This window comes from Sebastes fasciatus, chromosome 24 (assembly GCF_043250625.1).
Source record: "Sebastes fasciatus isolate fSebFas1 chromosome 24, fSebFas1.pri, whole genome shotgun sequence".
Lineage (NCBI taxonomy): Eukaryota > Metazoa > Chordata > Actinopteri > Perciformes > Sebastidae > Sebastes > Sebastes fasciatus.
This window is the reverse complement of record NC_133818.1, coordinates 1,379,171-1,404,872: the sequence shown is the minus strand read 5'-3', so window position 1 is coordinate 1,404,872 and position 25,702 is coordinate 1,379,171. Positions and strand designations below refer to the sequence as shown.

Here is a 25,702-nt window from a genome sequence, read left to right as displayed (position 1 = left end):
CTGCGTTCGTCAGGAGTTAAATAAGGAACATCAGGACACCAGTGTTACATGCTGTGTGTCTTAGACTGATGCTCTACCTCAATATCTAGACCACTTCTAACCTCAGTTCAATCACCTCAGTGGAGATATGAATGGAGTATAGCATTTCAACTCTCTCCGTTCCAGTGGACAGCACTTGTATAAACTATAACTACTGGAAGACTAAAGAAGTCAGAGAGGTCTGACACCGTTTCCCTTTCTTAGAAGTGTTTATTGTTAACACATAAAATAGATTCAGAAAGTGACAGCGTGTTTATTTAGATTGCAAATGTTGTTGAGATTCTATACTCCATTCATATCAGCACCGACAGGAAGTCACTGTTTACCGTGATGAAGCTGCCACCTGGTGGTTTCCTGGAGCGTCCTCTCAATATCAGCGTACATGAGCAAGTTGCAGTTTGTTTATATAGTTATATAGTTCCATATATGAACCTCAATGCTTCAGTAATGAACCTGGACCCTCAGAGTCAAAGTAAGAGACTGTTTCTACTGTGCACTGACCTGATGGATGATGATGCATTGAGGATGAAGACTAAACGTTCTGCTAACAGATTTATATTCCTCAACATGCAGCTTCATGTTGTACTAACTGAGCATGAAGAAGAGTCATCTCTGGCTACCATCTATGTTTGGATTATGAAAAAGAGTTGCAACTCAGGAAAATGGCTTAAATGATTCTTTATTATGCAACAGACAATAGTTTTTTTTCCAGGTGTTGAGAAGAATCTTAGTCATATAAGTCTGAAAAAGCACATTAGTTTTTAACCACATTGATTTAAACATTAAAATGAGATAACATTTGATCAAAACTCATTTTAATTCAACCTGTTCAAGCTAAAAGAGATTCTCATGAACACTCCGTGTTATAAAGCTGATTTGTGTGATACACACGCCCTCATAGATAAACTCAAAGGTCAAAGGTTTCCTGTAAATGAATAACAGAGCAGAAGGATGAAGACTGTAGACTGAGGCAGGGTGAGTGTTAATCCAACATTTTATTACTTTACTGTCAAAGTGTCTGAGTCCGTTTCCTCCCTGTGGACTGTAGAGGAGAGACATGTGACGCTGCCTTCTTGTGGTTTCCCGGCGTGCCCTCACAGTATGAGGTCCATGAGCAAGTTGCAGTTCTTTTTCCTCCCATCATGTTATATAGCCTCCAGAATAATATCAATGATTTAAAAGAGGCCAAAGAGAGCTGATTATGTCCTTTACTGATTCACAGTCACTTTGGGTAGTTTAGTCTGAGTTAGTTAGGTTTGAACTGAGGTTAGAAGTGGTCTAAATATTGAGGTAGACCAGCAGTCTGAGACACACAGCATGTAACTCTGGTGTTCCTTGTTAGAATAGATTAATATCAATGTTTTAAAAATGTCCGTTGCTCCTCTTTAATAAAGAAACTTCAGCCAGATCACTAAATGTTCAATAAGACAGTCAGACAGGAAAAGCAGCTAATTCTAGTTTATTAAAGCAGGAGAGTTCAAATAAAGGAACATCTTCATCACAGACTGAATGATGAATTCACTACCAACACTTTAACTCTTCTCTGAGACCATCTGAGCTTCAGTGTCGGACAAGTCTGGATATTCTTCACCAACAATCAACACATGATTTTAGTAATAAAGTAATGTCTCCACAGAGAGAAGAAGAGGAGTCATGCTTCTGTGGAGGAGCTGATGTCCAGATCCAGAACAAGACCTGGACCTCAGACAGCCAGTCAGACCAGAACAAGACCTGGACCTCAGACAGCCAGTCAGACCAGAACAAGACCTGGACCTCAGACAGCCAGTCAGACCAGAACAACACCTGGACCTCAGACAGCCAGTCAGACCAGAACAACACCTGGACCTCAGACAGCCAGTCAGACCAGAACAAGACCTGGACCTCAGACAGCCAGTCAGACCAGAACAACACCTGGACCTCAGACAGCCAGTCAGACCAGAACAACACCTGGACCTCAGACAGCCAGTCAGACCAGAACAACACCTGGACCTCAGACAGCCAGTCAGACCAGAACAAGACCTGGACCTCAGATAGCCAGTCAGACCAGAACAAGACCTGGACCTCAGACAGCCAGTCAGACCAGAACAACACCTGGACCTCTGAGAGCCAGTCAGACCAGAACAAGACCTGGACCTCAGACAGCCAGTCAGACCAGAACAAGACCTGGACCTCAGACAGCCAGTCAGATCCAGAACAAGACCTGGACCTCAGACAGCCAGTCAGACCAGAACAAGACCTGGACCTCAGACAGCCAGTCAGACCAGAACAAGACCTGGACCTCAGACAGCCAGTCAGATCCAGAACAAGACCTGGACCTCAGACAGCCAGTCAGACCAGAACAAGACCTGGACCTCAGACAGCCAGTCAGACCAGCACTGTCCAAAGTAAGACTGTAGATGTGTCTGCTGATGTCTTCATGTCTGGAAACTTGTTGTTTTAATTCACTGACTATTGTTGTAACAACTGTTTCAGATCTGCTCCACCAGACATATCTGCTCTGCATCACTTCCTTTCTGAATCTGAACCCAACAGAAATCATTTTATATTTGTATGTTTTGTTTTTATGATAGCACTCCGTCTTTGCATCAACCAATCAGAATGATGTTTGTTCTCCATCTGCATAGATGAAGATGGAGAACTATTAATCTCTGTAAAGCAACAACATCACTGTTCTATCCCAGACAGACAGACACACTGATGAAAGGGGAGTTATCTTCTTGTCATTGTCGTATAACAATACATGCTCATGGAGGATCTCTTGTTGGGTCTCTAAATGATAGAGTACGGTCTAAACCTGCTCTATATGAAAAGCATCTTAAGATAACTTCTGTTATGATTTGATGCTATATAAACATAAACTGAACTGAACTGAACTGAACAGGAGCCACAGACTTTGAACAACATTATCTTTCCTGCTCCAGTCTCCTTCTCTGACTTACAAACACACGTCTGGTCCTGCAGAGCGACACGTTGAAACACTATTACAAATAAATATAGAAATCACGTTGACGTTAGTTTAGACTTCAAGAAGGGATGATGACTTTATAACCTTTACTTCTTTATATGTTCTTATATTGATTATTTTCATATTGGCATTAGAAATAATAAGTTTCTTTGTTTTGTCTTAAACTTTGTTTCTCTCTTTCAGCAGATAGAGGTCTGCAGGAGGTTGTAGATGAACATAAGATCAGTCTGAATAGAGGTCTGCAGGAGGTTATAGATGAACATAAGATCAGTCTGAATAGAGGTCTGCAGGAGGTTGTAGATGAACATAAGATCAGTCTGAGGAGGAGATGTGAACGTGTGACTGAAGGAACTGAAGGAAGTGATGAAACAGGAAGTGGAACCCTCCTCAACAGGATCTACACTGAGCTCTACATCACAGAGGGACAGAGTGAAGAGGTTAATACCCAACATGAGGTGAGGCAGCTTGAGACAGCTTCCAAGAAGAAGACCCTCCATGACGCTCCAATCAAGTGCCAGGACATCTTTAAAGCCTTACCTGACCAACAGGGACACATCAGAGTCGTTCTGACGAACGGCGTCGCTGGCGTTGGGAAAACCTTCTCAGTGCAGAAGTTCACTCTGGACTGGGCAGAGGGCTTGGAGAACCAATATGTCAGTCTGGTGGTTCTGCTTTCGTTCAGGGAGCTGAACTTGATCAGAGATGAGCAGTACAGTCTTCTCATGCTGCTCCGTGTTTTCCATCCAACATTACAGAAGGTCACAGCAGAGAAGCTCGCTGTCTGTAAAGTTCTGTTCATCTTTGACGGCCTGGATGAAAGCAGACTTTCACTGGATTTCAAGAACAAGAAGGTTGTGTCTGATGTCACCCAGAAGTCATCAGTCAACGTGCTGTTGACAAACCTCATCCAGGGGAATCTGCTTCCCTCAGCTCTCGTCTGGATAACTTCCCGACCTGCAGCAGCCAATCAGATCCCTCCTGCATGTGTTGACAGGGTAACAGAAGTACGAGGCTTCACTGACGCCCAGAAGGAGGAGTACTTCAGGAGGAGAGTCAGTGATGAAGAGCTGTCCAGCAGAATCATCTCACACATCAAGACATCCAGGAGCCTCCACATCATGTGTCTAATCCCAGTCTTCTGCTGGATCACTGCTACAGTTCTGGACCACATGTTGACTACAGACCAGAGAGGAGAGCTGCCCAAGACCCTGACTGACATGTACTCACACTTCCTGTTGGTTCAGACAAAGAGGAAGAAGCAGAAGTACGGTGAGGGACGTGAGACGAGTCCACAGGAGCTGACGGAGGCTGACAGGGAAGTTCTTCTGAAGCTGGGGAGGCTGGCGTTTGAACAGCTGGAGAAAGGAGACATCATGTTCTACCAAGAAGACGTGGAGCGGTGTGGTCTGGATGTCACAGAGGCCTCGGTGTACTCAGGAGTTTGTACAGAGATCTTCAAAAGAGAGAGTGTGATCTTCCAGAAAACAGTCTACTGCTTTGTTCACCTGAGCATTCTGGAGTTTCTGGCTGCAGTCTACATGATCCACTGTTACACAAACAGCAACACAGAGGTACTGAAGGACTTCCTGGGAAAAGGATATGATCATTCAACCCTGGATGACTTCCTGAAGAGAGCCATGGAGAAATCCCTTGAAAGTAGAAATGGCCACCTGGACCTGTTTGTTCGCTTCCTTCATGGCCTCTCTCTGGAGTCCAACCAGAAGCTCTTAGGAGGTCTGCTGGGTCAGACAGACAACAGTCCAGAGATCATCCAGAGAATAATCAACAACCTGAAGGAGATAAACAGACATAAAGTCTCTCCTAACATCAACATCAACATCTTCCACTGTCTGACGGAGATGAACGACCACTCGGTACATCAGGAGATCCAAGAGTTCCTGAAGTCAGAGAACAGATCAGAGAAGAAACTCTCTGAGATCCACTGCTCAGCTCTGGCCTACATGCTGCAGATGTCAGAGGAGGTTCTGGATGAGTTGTACCTGAAGAAGTACAACACAACACCAGAGGGACTACTGAGACTGATTCCAGCTGTGAGGAACTGCAGAAAAGCTCAGTAAGTCCAGATGTGATTAACTTTATAGATCAGTGTAGATTAGTAGTTTAGTTCTTCAAATATACACACTATAAATTATTCTTTAAATATAATATTCTTATAAGTGTTCCTCGTGTTTATTACATAAATATGTCAGTTGTATTTTGTCACAGATGTTCTTGAGCTGTTTCAAATGTTGAGTTCAAAATGTTTCAGTACTTTGTGTTTCTAGCTGTCAAGTTAATGAACACTTATTCTATTTATTTAGAATAATTGTTACATTTTACAGTTTTTTCTGATTTATGTTTCTGGGTGATGGAGACGACATGTGAACCTGGTAAAACAAATGAAAAGAACAAAAGATCAGCTGTCTGGTGGAGCCCTGGGTCTAACCGGTGTAACGGCAGCAACAGAACGTTTGCTGATCCGGCGGGGAGTCGGGGCGGTCCTGGGATCAGAGTCCTGGTGCTGGGGTTTGCTTTCAATAGGCCTTGCACCACATTACACCTTACCTCGTGTGTTATTGGGCTCATCTCTTTCGTTGGCTTCAAATCCAAACTGTTGCCACGTTGCCACAGTTTTAGTTTTCTTTGAGACCAGCTCTGCCATGTCTCGTCTCGTCACCCCAAAAAACACATGAACTTCCTAGTAACCAAACCTCTTCTTGTTTATACACCAACATAACATCATAATATTACGTTAATCACGTTGTCATATTGCAAATACAGGCTGGATTTAGCACTGTGACTCTGTCGGCACAGGTTGTTGATGTACGATACTTTTTAATTTGCCAGAACGTGTCATAATGACAAATATCTGTTCTGCCGGTTAGCATAAAATCAAACTGGTTTAAGCTCGTACACCGGACCGGACCGGACCGGACCGGACCGGACCCGCAAAACTGAAAAACTACTGGTCATACGAGACAAAGACTGTCGTTGTAAAACCCCTGAGTGTGTTGGATCGAGCAATGGTGCATTTTATTGCTCATGAAGCCAAGTTGTGTTCCATCATCGTGTTTTTAAGTCTTTCCTTTTATTCTGTTCCTCACAGAAGGAAACTCGGGTGATCAGGAGATCTTAAACACACCAAAGATCAATGTTCTGTTTTTAATGCTGAAACACTGATAACATCTTTCTGATGACATTATGTTGTAAATAATGAAACCTTATTGGTTCATTAATTGTGTTTGTGAGCTGAATACGTTTGATGCTCAGAAAAGAGTGTTAATGACAAAACACCATGCAGTCATCAACATATCTAATTATATGAATGTTTAATTATGAACAGGTCTAATATTATTACACGATCTGTTTCATTTCTCTACCGTTTGGCAGCAGTCACTGAATTTTCCCATTTATGGACGTGAACCTGAAAGCAGCAGGTAGCTAGCAAAGAGAGGTCATCTTTATCAACTGTATTATTATTACTTATTCACTGAGTTTTAAAAATGCTTTTCTAATCAAGAAGGCCTCATGCTAACTTTGTGGAGACAGACCTGGGATCAGATCACACTGACAGACTGGACATTATGGAAGCCTCAATGTAACTACATGTTCTCTCTCTTCATCTGCAAGATTAAAGAAAAACAAAGATTAAAAGTTTGCAGGTTTGAGAGAGAGTGATGAGAATTATTGTTTCATGTCAACCAGTGAGATAAGATTAGCTGAACCACTGATGTAAGGAGCAAATGTTAATCAAAGAAGTATATATCAAACTGTTTAGTCATCAAATGCATGAAGTAAATATAAACTGTCCTCTTTCATAATAACATATTTTGTAATCTTTGTGTCATCACAGACTTTCTGATGCTCTCTGTGAAGTTGTGGCCTCAGCTCTGAAGTCCAACCCCTCCCATCTGAGAGAGCTGAGCCTGAGTTACAACAGAGACCTGAAGGATTCAGGAGTGAAGCTGTCTGCTGGACTGGAGAGTCCAAACTGTAGACTGGAGACTCTGAGGTCAGTTCACTGACTGTAGTTTATGTAGTTTGTACTCTCTCTCTGCTCCAGATGGCTCTAGAGAGGGACTTTAACGTAGCTCTCCAACACGCTTGGCACACAGGAGAGGCTTCAGTTGGTTGTAATCTCCTCACCTCACCACTAGATACCTCCAGATCCTACACTCTGGACCTTTAACCACAAACCTTATTTCAGGCATCTAACTAAAAACCCATTGACCTGCAGACGAGGGAACAGGAAGTGCTAAAATGCTGACTCATCTCTGGGTTTTAGGACTCATTCCTGTAGCTCTCTATTTGAACATGTCTAAAGGTGCAGCACTCTTCAACAAACACGTATTGCACCAACTTAAAGGCACATAAGTGATGATTATGAACGACACCATCTAATCAGAGGTTTCTATGGTTCTAAGTTATTCCCACGTTCTTGTTGACAGCAGATCTAACTGTGCTCTGTTTTCACGTCAGCATTGTCTAATTATTTGAAGCAAGAACCAAATAAATATTCTGCATCAGAAACATCTTTGCAGGTTCATATTGTTTTCAAGTCTATCTGAATACAATACTCACATGTTCATATGTACATTCAAAGAGTTATTGATGTCTGTCATCATTCCTTCTGTCTGTGAAGCAATCCCCGTTTAACCTGAGTGTTACGAGATGAGGACTAAATCCACCGTCTTGTTGTGTGTAAAATGACCTGTAACGTTGATCTTAAACTGATCGGAGGCTTCAGCAGTCTGAGTTAGACGTATTAGGGCTGGGTGACTTGGACTAAATCTATATTTTTGACCAAATACTTCGATATTGATATTGTAGGGTTGACCATTGGTGCTTTCACAAAATATTGACACAATGAGATTTCTGATAAATAATCATCAGTAATGTGGATCTCATGACGAAGTGTAAAAGACCAACTAGAACATTTAGCGTTCAATTTTGACCAGTGTGCCTGGTGCTGGGGGGGGGGGAGAAAACATCTTAAGACAGGTTAGACTGATTTTCTAAAAACAATATAGTTTCTTGTTAACATACAGTAATAGTTGGGGGCTTTTATTTTGAAAAACTAGGTGAATCCCTAGTTTCCTGTTGTCATACAATGAGAGTTGGGGGCTTTTATTTAGTAAAACAAGTCTCATTGTGAGCTTCCTGTTAAGAAACAGTTTCTCTATGGTGCTTTTATTATGTGTGTGTGTGTGTGTGTGTGTGTGTGTGTGTGTGTGTGTGTGTGTGTGTTTTACATGGACTCAAAGAGAGAAACAGCTATTGAAAAATTGCTTTTCTGACAAAATTCGTGCGTCCTATCGCTGAGATTCTTTATGAGAGGAGTAAGGACTCTCAGATGAAGATCTGGTGCGAAATCTGTGTGTGTAGTGTCAAAAATGTGATCTCAGCAGCAGTTTCTAAAACTAGTAACTTTTGCTCTGAAAAAAAAAACGTGTGTGAAATTTAACATGGGCCGCTATGGGAGGTAGCCTGGAGTTGTTCTCACTTCCAGACATTTATCACCAGATGTGTAAGTCTGACTGATTCCATAGCTACATGACTGCGACCGGCACAAGATCTCCTACAATTTGATGAAAACACTATCTATGAAGAGTGAACATTGTGGGCTAGGGAGCAATTTGTTCGCAAATTTTCAAAAGATTTTAAAGCTTTCCTAGAGGAGTGCTTTTGAGCTCTCTTCACGTCGATTCTCCATTCATTCCTATGGAGCAAAAAATTACACTTTCACAGGATTTTTCTGGAAACGGCTGCACGAATCTCTTATAAAAGTCACAGCACACCGTTCCCGATCATCCCGCATGTTTTGATGTGTTTTTATTACAAGGCAAAGCCTTGTGCTTCAAGGCACACTGGAATAATAGAACAGATAGATAGATAATAATAGATATAATAATAATAATAGATAATATTAATAACTAGAACAGTCTGGTAAGTTCAGAAAATGACATCACTTTATTGTGATTTAACCTTTAAAACCAGGAAAAGACAACACTGATGCCAAATCACAATATTACTAGGACTGTCAATCAATTTAAATATTTAATCACAATTAATCGCATGATTGATCGTGATTAATCACAAATCAATCACACATTTTGTATCTGTTCTAAATGAACCTTAAAGGGAGATTAGTCCAGTATTTAATCCTCTTATCAACATGGGAGTGGACAAATATGCTGCTTTATGTAAATGTATGTATATATTTATTATTGTAAATCAATGAACAACACAGATCAATAACAGATATTGATGCAGAAACCCTCACAGGTACTGCATTTAGCATAAAACAATATGCTCCAATCATAACATGGCAAACTGCAGCCCAACAGGCAACAACAGCTGTCAGTGTGTCAGTGTGCTGACTTGACTATGACTTGCCCCAAACTGCATGTGATGATCATAAAGTGGGCATGTCTGTAAAGGGGAGACTCGTGGGTACCCATAGAACCCATTTACATTCACTGATCTGGAGGTCAGAGGTCAAGGGACCCCTTTGGAGCGTTATTTAACCTCCTTCATGACCAGCTAGTCTGACATGGTTGGTACCGATGGATTCATCAGGTTCTGTAGTTTCAGATGATACCAGTATCTTCACTCTAGCTTTAAAACTGAGCCGCTACAACCTCCAAAAGTTTGATTGCGTTGATGCTATAAAGAAATGAGTGGCGTTAAAACGATTAACTTTGACAACCCTAGATATTAGGATATCCTAAATCTAAGAGGATATCTCGTCTCATATCACGATATTGATGTAATATGGATATGTTGCCCAGCCTTAGTATGAATCCAGTCAGTATGTTGTGTTTGACAGTTTCCTTGTTGAGCTGCAGGAGGATTAGTAACTCAAAGAGGGAAGTTGGTACTAAACAGTCTGTAATTTTGATTTGTCGGACTCAGACTGCTGAATCTTCATATTAGTTTCAGTGTAACTTCTGAAGTCATTTCTTACAGTGTAGTTGTGTTATGAAGGGACCACTTCACAGGAGGAATGATTACTGCCACCAATAACTCTTTAAATGTACATATGACATGTGGCTGTTGTTTACAGACACACTTAAACAAATGTGGACCTTTCCTGTAAATGACATAAACCTGCTAAGCTCCCAGATACAGTGAGAAGAAGGCCATGTAATAAATGAAGTAATGAAGTCCAACAAGTCTGATTTCATATTGATCCTCTAATTCCAGACTTGACAGAGATCAGCAGCTTGTTATTGATGTGTGTTGACATGAACAGCTGTATGAATGTTGTGGTGACATCTGGATGATGTCTGTAGAAGGCTGACATTATGATGATCCACAATAACACAATGACAAAGTCACTCTACTCATTTTAGGGAAAAGATCATTGATTAGGACATAGTGATGTTGAGCTACACATTTAAAACCTGAACACATCCGATTGGATTATAAAGTGATTTTTATCTTCATCATTTATTCTTTATTCAGATTGTGGGGCTGCAGTTTGTCAGAGATCAGCTGTGCTTCTCTGATCTCAGCTCTGAAGTCCAACCCCTCCCATCTGAGAGAGCTGAATCTGAGTCACAACAACCTGAAGGATTCAGATGTGAAGCTGCTCTCTGATCTTGTGAAGAGTCCAGACTGTAGACTGGAGACTCTGAGGTCAGTAGAGGGTCGGAGTCGGTCCATGCTGGTTTCAGCAGTATTGTTGTGATGTGTTTCCTCCGTTAAGCTGTGAGAGGAGAACGGTGACACACAGAGAGAGAGAACAGTCAGCCAATCGGATCAGCCAGAAGCTCATCATGTGATCATGTGTTAGAGTTGATGTGAAGAAGATGTTGTTGTTGTGTTCATGTCTCCAGGAGATAAAGCTGGATTACAGCTGACAGCATCACAACATGTATAGAGACAGTGGTCCTCATCCATCAAACTGTCGTACCATCAACTCTGATCAGAAAGTCTTTGTTCTCTCATTGATCAGTTCATCTCTGTCACAGCTCTGAGATCAGTCTGACTGAAGCCTCAGATCACTGGCTCTTATTTCATAGAACCGTGGTTACATTTAGTAACCATGATGTGGTGTGTCCATAGAGCTATTAAAGGAGGGTAACGGGATGAGGGTGTGGAGGTTTAGTGTCTTCATTAACTCCTTCCAGTCACTAGGAGCAGCACACTGGAATGAGTGAGGACCAGAGGAGGTGCAGACTTTAGGAACGACCACACTGATGAATTAGCTAGAAGATAAATTGCGGTTCCTGTTGGAGATATTGAGTAGTGAGCGGAGATATGGAGGTTGGTTCTGCTAATGATAGTTTATAAATGAACTGTGAGCTGCATCAGTGACTGACAGCTGATGAAGGGAGTCTCTGTAAACACTGATTCATCACTTCTGTTCTCTTCTTCTCTCATCAGATGGAAGCCGTGATCTCTGTCAGAGTGAGTGATCAGAAAAGTGGATGTGTTGAGAGGATCAGCCGTGTCCTGATGATCCACAGAGGTTCACCACCTGGACCTGCATCTGATTCTGTCTTTGTTTATTCATTCATATATTCTGAACCCAAAGTGCCTCTGCAGAATAGTTCAGTCCATGACAACATAACTGTAGATGAACACATTTAAATAGATCTCTCTGCTCTGCTTTGTGTCGCAGCTCCACCCTGTGGAACGATGGAGTTTTGCTGTTTACTTCCACATATTTCTAAATAAGTTAATAAAGTTACCCTATTAAAACCGAGCCCTCAGGAAGAGCGTCTGCATATGACATGATAACTGACTGACAGGTAAACATGACACAGGTAGATGTGATTACTGTGGACAAGAGGAAACGGTGGAGCATGTCATGTTGCATTGTGGGAGATATGAGGAAGAAAGAAGGCCTCAAAGAGATTAAAGTACACTTTGATTTAATAGATATTTGTAATGGAAAATGACATTGTATGTAATGATGTCTCTTTATGCAACAGTGGAGAGTTCCTGTCTGTGTGCTCTTCGTCTCATGTAGTGGGAAAGTACTGAGTGTTGACTTTTACTGGGACACTGTCTGAGTAAAACAACTCCTTTTCTCAGTCCCTGTTGTAGATTTCTATATAATCACATTGTAATAATCTCCTGCAGTGCACTCTTCTGCAGACTTTGTGTGACTCTGTATAACCAGTGCCTCTTCTTGCAAGAATAAAATACAACAAAGACATTTCATCTGTTTGAGATCCTTATTTCAACGTTCATTAGGACTCATCTCGGAATATTGACAGAATTTCCATTACATGTTCTACAAAAGAACTCACTAAATGAGTGTTATAGAACATTAGTTCAGTATCTTAGACAAATTAATATGATTGGAAAAATATGAGGTTGTTTGTTTTCTTTTTCTTTTTCTTTGATTTTCTTTATTTTTTTGGGATATAGTAATTATTAGTAATTATTAGCCAGAATGATCCACACTCCTTCCTTTGGGTTCCTGCACACATAGGGGGGGGGAAGGAAATGAGAATGCAGATATATTGGCCAAACAATCATTAAAACGACACTTAATTAACATACAAATACCGTTAAGTAAAGCAGAGGTTAAAACTACTAGGACTACATGCACAAAACCTGGCAAGAATACTGGGACTTTAGTGACACAGGGAGACATCTGTACAGTATTCAGACACATGTAGGAGCTGGTGGAAGAGATGGTCATTACCCGTCTGAGAATAGGACATACAGGATTAAACCAAACACTCCATAGAATAGGCAAGCACCCAACTGGACTATGCACGCTCTGTAATAAACCTGAAACTGTCAAACATGTTCTTATAGAGTGCAACAAATATGACAAAGAAAGAAGGGAACTGATATCAGGAGTAGATGATGGAAATATTACAATCTGCTAGGAAAGACATCTAAGAAAGTACACAATCTTCTAATTAATTACTTAAGGGCAACAGGAATAATGGAGATAATTTAATTAATATTATTATTATTTTTATTATTATTAATAATTATTATTAATTTTTACTTTATTTTTTTTAATTTTATTTATTTATTTATTTTTTCCAGCTTGACTATTTTCTGTCATTTTGACCAGAAAGTGACTTTTTGTAGTTGGTGCTGCAGCCTTTAACCTTTAACCTTTAACCTCTAACCAGCATGGATGAGAACACTTTAAAGCAGCTGGTGAAGCTCACTCAGGATGGACAGGTTGACTCTCTGCAGAGACTGATGAGCAGCTCTGAGGTTCAGTCTGTCAGCAGGAGACACTTCGGTCGGTCTGGGGACACCCTGCTGCACTATGCTGCCAGGAGAGGACACCTGGACATGCTGCAGTATCTCATAAAGCAGGTGTGCATGGATGTGGAGCTGCACAACAACGACTACAAGAGGCCTCTGCACGAAGCTGCCTCCATGAGCCACCAGGCCTGTGTTAGCTACCTGCTGCAGGAAGGAGCCAACGTGGACAGTCTGAAGAAAGCTGACTGGTGAGGATGATTAATGCATGTTAAACCAGGGAGCAGATAATATCAAAAGAAATGTTGTGTATGCATGCAGCGCCCTCTGTTGGCTTTAAATATGCCTTATTCTGCTGTGTGCATCAGCTGAACCTCATCATGCAGCAGACAACATCACACATCCCCAGAGACTCAGGGGGCTTTGTGAGGACGCTTGAAGACGAGGCTTTCTGTGTTTTCCTGACATTGTTCCATAAGATCATGCCACAGGTGGACATGCTTTTCAACCAGCTGCAGAAGAGGAACATGGACCCTGTCTTCATCAGAGCACTGGTCCAGAGGTTCACAGACAGCATGCTAACCATCAGATAAATAACTCCCAGATATTTACTATTAGCTGATAAAGCTGTTGTTAGAAAGATGAGCTGCTCACTTCCAACAGTCTGTAAAAGCCTGAATGTGCCTTGTCATCAAAGTGAATGAACATCATAGAAAAGCACATCACAATAATATCTGTTTAGAAGTTTAAAAAGGAAAGAGACAATCAGAGTTGGATAATAATGCAGGTAAAGTAGTTATTAAACACAATCCACCAGGTCAGCTTCTAGAAGAGGCCTAGTTGTTATTGAAGATGAATTTAATTGTTATGCAGACTATACGCAGGCTAAATGCACAGCAGAATAACACTACATTGCATCTGGATCATGAATGTAATATAAAAAAAGTGAATTATATAACCATACTGTAAACAACAGTGAGTATATTGCACACAATGAAGAGAATTGCACATGGATCCAGTTCTCTTTATACATCCATGATTAAAACCAATACCAGCCATTTCTCATATTATAGAAGATAAATATTTGCTTGTAACAAACAGAAAGAATGAGATAAACTCTGAATTCAGTCGAGGCTTCACTTCAGTTTCTCAACTGACTACAAACAGATTACGTCTGGATTTAGGTGTAAAGTCAGCTCCTTCATATTTAATATGTTTGATGTCAAATAAACAAACAGAACTGATTAACATGCGTACTCTAGATTTTATATTCACTAATCATGTCCGTACAGGAGGATTCCAGTTTCATGTGTGACTCTGCCAGTTTTCACGTTACATGACTGAACACAGACACATAAAGTCGCCCGTGGAGCTTCTTCCCTCAGAAATCCGTGTTGAAGCGGTCGTTCTCACCACCGTTCATGTTCTGTTGTTCCTGCTGGAGCTGCTTTCTGCCAGCAGATGTCACCGTTCCCTCTGTTTTAGCACGAAGGAGGTTTATCAGAATGGATGCAATGAACACTGAACTGATGCTGTGAATGCTTTCTTCCTGACTGACTTGGTGTTGTAAAGGTTAAGTGTCATCATGATGTAGTTAAACTGGATTTAAAATGATGGAAACTGGATTTGAAATTAAACTCGGCACACAAGTTTCACAAACGTCCACTTGGACTCAAGTATGAACTGATTAGAGTTTGGTGGTCAAAGGTCAAAGGTCACCGTGTCCTCAGAAAACACATTTTGGCCATAACTCAAGAATTCATCTGTTAATTATGACACTTTCACACAGATGTTAATTATGATAAAATGATGAAGTGATGACATTTTGGACAGACGTGGATGTAAACTGTAACTTGACTGGTTGGGGGGAGGCAGACAACCGTGAGGCGGTAATTCTAGTTTCTTTCTTTTTGAAGACAAAACAAGTTTATTTATTCCATCAATGTTTAAGTATTGTGAGTTAACTCATTTTAAAATAAGTTATCTAACTTTGTGATATCAACAAAGAAACGTAGCTAACGTTAGTGTTAACGGACACTTTCAACATGTTTCTGTGGTTTTCTGTCCACATTTTAAGATGAACTAATATCTGTTACTGCTCTGGACAGTGAACTCATCATCGTAGTAAAGATGAGACTGCAGCTATTCTGTCATATTAGTATTCAACAGAACCTCTTTAACATCTCACACAGTAAATGAAAGTTGACAGTGTTCCTCAGCAGGGAGAGAAAAGTGCATGTTCACATGTTCTAATAAGTGCAGGAGTATATTCTAGTTACTAGATCGGCAGAGCAGATATTACTGCGCATGTGCGGTACCCCGAAGGCGCGTTGATGAAGTGTGACCCAACCTCCTTCAATAGGCCTTGTGTAAAAACACCAAACATCATCTTTGAAAGCGAGCTACATGGTTGCTGCTCGTGTAGCTCGTAGCAAGAAACCCTTTACGATTGCAGAGGAGCTTATTTTGCCAAGCGCTGTGGATATGTGCCGAGAGTTACTGGGGGAAGCCGCTGCAACCAAAATGCAGTCAATCCCCCTCTCCAATGACACCGTGAGCAGAAGAACTACTGACATGAGTGATGACATCGAATGCCAACTTGTGGAAGGAATAAAGGCAAGCCCATACTTTGCCATACAGCTGGACGAGTCGACTGACGTTAGCAATGCCGCTTTATTGTTCGTTTTTGTAAGATACTGCAAGGACAGTAATCTTCACGAGGATCTCTTGTTTTGCAAGGAGCTTCCAACAAGAACAACGGCAGATCATGTAATGCGCTGCCTTGATGATTACTTCACCGAAAAAGGTCTCGATTGGAAATACTGTACAGGTGTTTGCACAGACGGCGCTGCATCAATGACGGGAAGACATCGTGGTGTTGTCAAACAGATCCAGGAGAGGGCGCCAGACGCCACGTGGACGCACTGTTTCTTACATCGGGAAAGTCTAGCTACAAAGCAGATGTCACCAGAACTGCATGAAGTCATGAACGTGGCTGTGAAAACTGTTAACTATATTAAGAAACATGCACTCAACTCAAGGTGTTTTGCTGCTTTGTGTGAAAGACTTGATGCAGATCATTTGCACATCTGTTGTACCACAGTGAAGTAAGGTGGCTTTCAAGGGACATGTGCTTAATCGCCTTTTTGAACTGAGAGAAGTGCACACATTTGTGGAAGAGCAGCACTCCCCTCTTGCTGAGCATTACACTGATGGTAAACTGGCCTACTTATCAGATATATCTGACCAGTTAAATCAGCTCAATATATCAATGCAAGGCAGAAACAGCACAGTGTTTTTGGTTTCAGACCAAATTGAGGGCTTCAAGAAAAAACGTCTTCTGTGGAACAGAAGAGTCAAGGAGGGACGATTTGACGTGTTTTCACTCCTAAGTGAAACTTTGGAAGCCACTCCTCATGTCAACATATCCAGTGTTATAACCCAGCATTTGACTCAGTTGTCAGGAAAGTTTACAGACTACTTCCCAGAAGATGCACGAGATGGAAACCTTTGGATTTTGGACCCTTTCTCTGTGGATCCTGCTTCAGAAGACATAGCTCTCTCCACTGTGTTGGAAAATGAACTGATGGAACTATCAGCAGACAGCAGCCTGAAGCTTCAGCTCACACAAGTAGACCTTGCTTCATTCTGGATACTGGCTGCCAGTCAATATCCCTCTCTGTCAAAACGGGCAATCACATTTCTGTTGCCTTTCACCACCACCTATTTATGTGAGTCAGGGTTTTCCATTGTGACTGTCACCAAATCAAAGGCAAGGAACAAACTGAAAGCAACTTTGAATGCTACTCTGCGTGTCAGCCTCTCACCCATCCCACCACCACTTCATCTCATCATCTCCCAGAGGCAAGCCCAAGTGTCTCACTGAGGGTAAGCAGAATATGTATTTTGGTCATTACAGCTGACAGTGGCATAACACATATCTACAGCCCACTTTATTATCTGTTGTATAAACATGTTAGGTTTTTTACTCATTGATTTGGGAAGGTGATCCTCGGAAATGTTTTGACAATCACAAGTGGGCCTTCAGTTGCAAAAGGTTGAGAACCCCTGTTCTAGTAGACGTTACAGTCCCAGTAGCTACAGTTTGTGCCTCTCATGTCTGACCTTTAAACTCCAGTCACAGAGCTAAGCAGACTATTCTCTGATAAAGTCCTTCATCAGCAACACTTAGAGCTGTTTTAAAGACTCCACAAAGACTCTTCTGAACATCTGCTGCTAAATAAAAACACATTTTAATCACTTTACCAAGTTGTGATTGTATTTCTAAATCCAGCACGTCCTTGCTCTTTTTCTGTAAAACACAGTGAAACGTTCACACCTTTAGTATGATATCAGAAGAAACATCAAGATCAAGAAATGTAACTCATATAATAATATAATTTTTCATCCTGATATTCAGAATAATTTTATTTGTATAAATCTGTAAAAGAAAACAAAACATTTTATATTATTTATACTAAATAGATTTATGAACATGATTTAAAGATGAAGCTGAGATCTCTCCATTCCTACACCACCATGTTCTTGTTTGGTTGCTTCGTATTGTTACTAGATCAGGTTTTACACCCTTCATTCACCACACAACCACTCATCCATCTGCTGACACACTGATCACACTGATTCATTCATTCATGCATTGATTGGTTATTGTATGTTTAATAATAAACTTGTACACCTCTCTTGTCATGGCTCATGAGCCGGGTCATGACACTCATAAACACATCACATTAAAAAGCACACACACACACACACACACACATGCACGATCAGATGAACTCACCTGATTTCCTGTAAATGGAGAGGGGAGGAGCCACACCGACCAGGTGATCCAGGTACATGAACAGGAAGATAAGCCTCTCTGTTAAAGTGTTTGACTCCATTTAGAGTCAACGAAGCAGAAGACTGAAGACAGAAGACAGAAGACTGAAGACTGAAGACAGAAGACTGAAGACTGAAGACAGAAGACTGAAGACTGAAGACTGAAGACTGAAGACTGAAGACTGAAGACTGAAGACTGAAGACTGAAGCAGGGTGAGTGTTAATCCAACATCAAACTCTCTGAGTCACTTTCCTCCCTGTGGACTGGAGAGGAGAGAAATGTTAGAATGAAGTCAACAGTTTGATTCTTCTGTGAACACAAAGTCACGACTGGCTGAATAATCCTCATTAAAGCTGCTGTAAGACAAGAAAACCAGAAAACCAGAGAACCAGCAGAGGTAAAGAGAAGTGAGCAGGAGGAGCGCTGGCTGGTTTCATTAGACTGGATACTGTGTGTGTTACTTCCTGTTCTCTCAGCCTGTGACTCTTGAACAAACTTGTTTCCTTTAAATGTTCACAGTCAGTGTTTCTGTTTGACCTCTCAGACTGACTTCAGATCAGAAGATGAGTGATCGTGTGGAGGAAGAAGAGGACAGAGTAAAGTCTCTTGTCCCCGGCCGTCTGTGTATGAAGAGTGACCGGTCCATATATGAACCTCCAGGCTTCAGTGATGAACCTGGACCCTCAGAGTCAAAGTAAGAGACTGTTTCTACTGTGCACTGACCTGATGATGATGATGATGCATTGAGGATGAAGACTAAACGTTCTGCTAACAGATTTATATTCCTCAACATGCAGCTTCATGTTGTACTAACTGATCAAGAAGAAGAGTCATCTCTGGCTACCATCTATGTTTGGATTATGAAAAAGAGTTACAACTCAGGAAAATGGCTTAAATGATTCTTTATTATGCAACAGACAGTAAATCTGGTTTGTGTGATACACACGCCCTCATAGATGAACTCAAAGGTCAAATGTTTCCTGTAAATGAATCACAGAGCAGAAGGATGAATATTTCCATTAGCAGTAGAATAGACAGAGATATCGCTGGACAAAGGTCTGGGTCACCAGTAACTTCTAATCACAGTTAAAGCGATGCTGAACTTTGGTAGAACTTTGGGTTGTATCTCTAACTAGCCGTGATATATGACCTACTAAAGGAGATAATCATCATCAACTGCTCCCGTCAGCGGGTTACGCTTTGTTCTGCTCTCTCTCTATTTACTCCCTTGCTAGTGAAACAGGTTGCTTTCACTCATGACCCGTTCTGTTGGGTTAAAACAAACTCAGGTCTGTACTGTTAGTACGGTTTGTTTGGGCCGGTGTGAAAGCTCATTCAAACTCTGGTGAAGACCAAACAACCAATATTGCTTGGTTTATCAATATCTAAAGATGTTCCTCTACACTTCAGTAATGAACCTGCACCCTCAGACACAAAGTAAGACAGCTGCTATATTCACATTTATACACAAATGTATTTGCCAACTAACATTTAACAGACTTCATCAAATAAGCTCTTCCTCTTAGTATCTGTGACAGCTGTCAGTCACCTAGAGGAGATGTAATCTAATCTAAGAAAACAAGCTTTTAAACCTCCTGTTATGTTTCTGTACACCGAAAGCGTGGACTCAATTGCAGACACAACAAAAGTCTTTTGAAGGTGTAACAAAATTAATTTATTACACTAAATATAATAGGACTGTGAACAGGACTGGATTTCCTGGAGGGAAGGATCCAGATCGAGGAGGAGCAGCGTGCAGGAGTGAGCAGGCAGGTAGTTCCAGGAAGCAGCAACAGCTGACAGGTGAACAGACCTGAACAGAGGACAAAAATAGTGTGAATCCACAAATCCGAAAACACGAGCATGAGCAAGTCAAAAAAGCCAAAAACACAAAGGAGCCTGAATACGTAATGTACCACTGTGAGTAACGGACGATCGGGCGATGAGTTGCAGGAAGACTGGGTAGATATACTGCTGGTGATTGGGATGATAGATTGCAGCTGCTCCTGCCGTGCCTGCCCAGGAGGAGGGGGAGGAGGAAGGCCACACCTCCCGACACACTGACAAACCAGGGAAAACACACAAGATACAAAAGGGCAGGGAAACAGAGGAAACAAAAGGAAACACTAGCCTACAGGCAGTGCTATCATGACACCTCCTTATTGTCGACAGCAGCAGTAGTTTGTGTGTTTAGAGCGACCTTAATGACCTAAAAAGAGATTCATGTGATGTGAATCAAATCATCTTGGTGTTTGCAGAGTTCAGTCCAGACAGAGAGCAGAGTCTCCAGTACCCAGCTGTCTGTCTATGAAGAGTGACCGGTCCATGTGGAATCCTCCAGGCTTCAGTGATGAACCTGGACCCTCAGAGTCAAAGTAAGAGACTGTTTCTACTGTGCACTGACCTGATGGATGATGATGCATTGAGGATGAAGACTAAACGTTCTGCTAACAGAGTTATATTCCTCAACATGCAGCTTCATGTTGTACTAACTGAGCAAGAAGAAGAGTCATCTCTGGCTACCATCTATGTTTGGATTATGAAAAAGAGTTGCAACTCAGGAAAATGGCTTAAATGATTCTTTATTATGCAACAGACAATAGTTTTTTTTCCAGGTGTTGAGAAGAATCTTAGTCATATAAGTCTGAAAAAGCACATTAGTATTTAATCACATTGATTTAAACATTAAAATGAGATAACATTTGATCAAAACTCATTTTAATTCAACCTGTTCAAGCTAAAAGAGATTCTCATGAACACTCCGTGTTATAAAGCTGATTTGTGTGATACACACGCCCTCATAGATAAACTCAAAGGTCAAAGGTTTCCTGTAGATGAATAACAGAGCAGAAGGATGAAGACTGTAGACTGAGGCAGGGTGAGTGTTAATCCAACATGTTATTATGTTACTGTTAAAGTCCCTGAGTCCGTTTCCTCCCTGTGGACTGTAGAGGAGAGACATGTGACGCTGCCACCTTGTGGTTTCCCGGCGTGCCCTCACAGTATGAGGTCCATGAGCAAGTTGCAGTTCTTTTTCCTCCCATCATGTTATATAGCCTCCAGAATAATATCAATGATTTAAAAGAGGCCAAAGAGAGCTGATTATGTCCTTTACTGATTCACAGTCACTTTGGGTAGTTTAGTCTGAGTTAGTTAGGTTTGAACTGAGGTTAGAAGTGGTCTAAATATTGAGGTAGACCAGCAGTCTGAGACACACAGCATGTAACTCTGGTGTTCCTTGTTAGAATAGATTAATATCAATGTTTTAAAAATGTCCGTTGCTCCTCTTTAATAAAGAAACTTCAGCCAGATCACTAAATGTTCAATAAGACAGTCAGACAGGAAAAGCAGCTAATTCTTGTTTATTAAAGCAGGAGAGTTCAAATAAAGGAACATCTTCATCACAGACTGAATGATGAATTCACTACCAACACTTTAACTCTTCTCTGTGACCATCTGAGCTTCAGTGTCGGACAAGTCTGGATATTCTTCACCAACCATCAACACATGATTTTAGTAATAAAGTAATGTCTCCACAGAGAGAAGAAGAGGAGTCATGCTTCTGTGGAGGAGCTGATGTCCAGATCCAGAACAAGACCTGGACCTCAGACAGCCAGTCAGACCAGAACAAGACCTGGACCTCAGACAGCCAGTCAGACCAGAACAACACCTGGACCTCAGACAGCCAGTCAGATCCAGAACAAGACCTGGACCTCAGACAGCCAGTCAGACCAGAACAACACCTGGACCTCAGACAGCCAGTCAGACCAGAACAAGACCTGGACCTCAGACAGCCAGTCAGACCAGAACAACACCTGGACCTCAGACAGCCAGTCAGATCCAGAACAAGACCTGGACCTCAGACAGCCAGTCAGACCAGAACAAGACCTGGACCTCAGACAGCCAGTCAGACCAGAACAACACCTGGACCTCAGACAGCCAGTCAGACCAGAACAAGACCTGGACCTCAGACAGCCAGTCAGACCAGAACAAGACCTGGACCTCAGACAGCCAGTCAGACCAGAACAAGACCTGGACCTCAGACAGCCAGTCAGACCAGCACTGTCCAAAGTAAGACTGTAGATGTGTCTGCTGATGTCTTCATGTCTGGAAACTTGTTGTTTTAATTCACTGACTATTGTTGTAACAACTGTTTCAGATCTGCTCCACCAGACATATCTGCTCTGCATCACTTCCTTTCTGAATCTGAACCCAACAGAAATCATTTTATATTTGTATGTTTTGTTTTTATGATAGCACTCCGTCTTTGCATCAACCAATCAGAATGATTTTTGTTCTCCATCTGCATAGATGAAGATGAAGAACTATTAATCTCTGTAAAGCAACAACATCACTGTTCTATCCCAGACAGACAGACACACTGATGAAAGGGGAGTTATCTTCTTGTCATTGTCGTATAACAATACATGCTCATGGAGGATCTCTTGTTGGGTCTCTAAACTATAGAGTACGGTCTAAACCTGCTCTATATGAAAAGCATCTTAAGATAACTTCTGTTATGATTTGACGCTATATAAACATAAACTGAACTGAACTGAACTGAACTGAACAGGAGCCACAGACTTTGAACAACATTATCTTTCCTGCTACAGTCTCCTTCTCTGACTTACAAACACACGTCTGGTCCTGCAGAGCGACACGTTGAAACACTATTACAAATAAATATAGAAATCACGTTGATGTTAGTTTAGACTTCAAGAAGGGATGATGACTTTATAACCTTTACTTCTTTATATGTTCTTATATTGATTATTTTCATATCGGCATTAGAAATAATAAGTTTCTTTGTTTTGTCTTAAACTTTGTTTCTCTCGTTCAGCAGATAGAGGTCTGCAGGAGGTTGTAGATGAACATAAGATCAGTCTGAATAGAGGTCTGCAGGAGGTTGTAGATGAACATAAGATCAGTCTGAATAGAGGTCTGCAGGAGGTTGTAGATGAACATAAGATCAGTCTGAATAGAGGTCTGCAGGAGGTTATAGATGAACATAAGATCAGTCTGAATAGAGGTCTGCAGGAGGTTGTAGATGAACATAAGATCAGTCTGAATAGAGGTCTGCAGGAGGTTATAGATGAACATAAGATCAGTCTGAATAGAGGTCTGCAGGAGGTTATAGATGAACATAAGATCAGTCTGAATAGAGGTCTGCAGGAGGTTGTAGATGAACATAAGATCAGTCTGAATAGAGGTCTGCAGGAGGTTATAGATGAACATAAGATCAGTCTGAATAGAGGTCTGCAGGAGGTTATAGATGAACATAAGATCAGTCTGAATAGAGGTCTGCAGGAGGTTGTAGATGAACATAAGATCAGTCTGAATAGAGGTCTGCAGGAGGTTATAGATGAACATAAGATCAGTCTGAATAGAGGTCTGCAGGAGGTTGTAGATGAACATAAGATCAGTCTGAAGAAGAGATGTGAACGTGTGACTGAAGGAAGTGATGAAACAGGAAGTGGAACCCTCCTCAACAGGATCTACACTGAGCTCTACATCACAGAGGGACAGAGTGAAGAGGTTAATACCCAACATGAGGTGAGGCAGCTTGAGACAGCTTCCAAGAAGAAGACCCTCCATGACGCTCCAATCAAGTGCCAGGACATCTTTAAAGCCTTACCTGACCAACAGGGACACATCAGAGTCGTTCTGACGAACGGCGTCGCTGGCGTTGGGAAAACCTTCTCAGTGCAGAAGTTCACTCTGGACTGGGCAGAGGGCTTGGAGAACCAAGATGTCAGTCTGGTGGTTCTGCTTTCGTTCAGGGAGCTGAACTTGATCAGAGATGAGCAGTACAGTCTTCTCATGCTGCTCCATGTTTTCCATCCAACATTACAGAAGGTCACAGCAGAGAAGCTCGCTGACTGTAAAGTTCTGTTCATCTTTGACGGCCTGGATGAAAGCAGACTTTCACTGGATTTCAAGAACAAGAAGGTTGTGTCTGATGTCACCCAGAAGTCATCAGTCAACGTGCTGTTAACAAACCTCATCCAGGGGAATCTGCTTCCCTCAGCTCTCGTCTGGATAACTTCCCGACCTGCAGCAGCCAATCAGATCCCTCCTGCATGTGTTGACAGGGTAACAGAAGTACGAGGCTTCACTGACGCCCAGAAGGAGGAGTACTTCAGGAGGAGAGTCAGTGATGAAGAGCTGTCCAGCAGAATCATCTCACACATCAAGACATCCAGGAGCCTCCACATCATGTGTCTAATCCCAGTCTTCTGCTGGATCACTGCTACAGTTCTGGACCACATGTTGACTACAGACCAGAGAGGAGAGCTGCCCAAGACCCTGACTGACATGTACTCACACTTCCTGTTGGTTCAGACAAAGAGGAAGAAGCAGAAGTACGGTGAGGGACGTGAGACGAGTCCACAGGAGCTGACGGAGGCTGACAGGGAAGTTCTTCTGAAGCTGGGGAGGCTGGCGTTTGAACAGCTGGAGAAAGGAAACATCATGTTCTACCAAGAAGACCTGGAGCGATGTGGTCTGGATGTCACAGAGGCCTCGGTGTACTCAGGAGTTTGTACAGAGATCTTCAAAAGAGAGAGTGTGATGTTCCAGAAAACAGTCTACTGCTTTGTTCACCTGAGCATTCAGGAGTTTCTGGCTGCAGTCTACATGATCCACTGTTACACAAACAGGAACACAGAGGTACTGAAGGACTTCCTAGGAAAAACATATGTTCATTCAACCCTGGATGACTTCCTGAAGAGAGCCATGGAGAAATCCCTTGAAAGTAGAAATGGCCACCTGGACCTGTTTGTTCGCTTCCTTCATGGCCTCTCTCTGAAGTCCAACCAGAAGCTCTTAGGAGGTCTGCTGGGTCAGACAGACAACAGTCCAGGAATGATCCAGAGAATCATCAACAACCTGAAGGAGATGAACAGACATAAAGTCTCTCCTAACATCAACATCAACATCTTCCACTGTCTGACGGAGATGAACGACCACTCGGTACATCAGGAGATCCAAGAGTTCCTGGAGTCAGAGAACAGATCAGAGAAGAACCTCTCTGCGATCCACTGCTCAGCTCTGTTCTACATGCTGCAGATGTCAGAGGAGGTTCTGGATGAGTTGTACCTGAAGAAGTACAACACAACACCAGAGGGACTACTGAGACTGATTCCAGCTGTGAGGAACTGCAGAAAAGCTGCGTAAGTCCAGATGTGATTAACTTTATAGATCAGTGTAGATTAGTAGTTTAGTTCTTCAAATATACACACTATAAATTATTCTTAAATATAATATTCTTATAAGTGTTCCTCGTGTTTATTACATAAATATGTCAGTTGTATTTTGTCACAGATGTTCTTGAGCTGTTTCAAATGTTGAGTTAAAATGTTTCAGTACTTTGTGTTTCTAGCTGTCAAGTTAATGAACACTTATTCTATTGATTTAGAATAATTGTTACATTTTACAGTTGTTTCTGATTTATGTTTCTGGGTGATGGAGACAACATGTGAACCTGGTAAAACAAATGAAAAGAACAAAAGATCAGCTGTCTGGTGGAGCGCTGGGTCTAACCGGTGTAACGGCAGCAACAGAACGTTTGCTGATCCGGCGGGGAGTCGGGGCGGTCCTGGGATCAGAGTCCTGGTGCTGGGGTTTGCTTTCAATAGGCCTTGCACCACATTACACCTTACCTCCTGTGT

At 41.8% G+C, this 25,702-nt stretch overlaps 2 protein-coding genes across 2 annotated transcripts in view; both read left to right on the top strand.

Moving 5' to 3' along the window:
- The first annotated feature begins 369 nt into the window (after nucleotides 1–369).
- Nucleotides 370–25,702, top strand: part of LOC141763297 (uncharacterized) — a 31,787-nt gene continuing 6,454 nt past the window's right edge. Inside the window, 7 exon segments of the mRNA XM_074627866.1 lie at nucleotides 370–400; nucleotides 1,962–2,423; nucleotides 3,188–5,007; nucleotides 5,009–5,038; nucleotides 21,875–22,103; nucleotides 22,876–22,937; nucleotides 23,433–25,204. Of these exon segments, the coding sequence (XP_074483967.1) occupies nucleotides 370–400; nucleotides 1,962–2,423; nucleotides 3,188–5,007; nucleotides 5,009–5,038; nucleotides 21,875–22,103; nucleotides 22,876–22,937; nucleotides 23,433–25,204 (4,406 nt within the window).
- Nucleotides 12,460–14,855, top strand: LOC141762998 (ankyrin repeat domain-containing protein 16-like). The gene is made up of 2 exons (XM_074627237.1): nucleotides 12,460–13,443; nucleotides 13,561–14,855. Exons 1-2 carry the CDS (start codon nucleotides 13,115–13,117, stop codon nucleotides 13,562–13,564), a joined length of 333 nt encoding a protein of 110 aa, XP_074483338.1. The 5' UTR covers nucleotides 12,460–13,114; the 3' UTR covers nucleotides 13,565–14,855.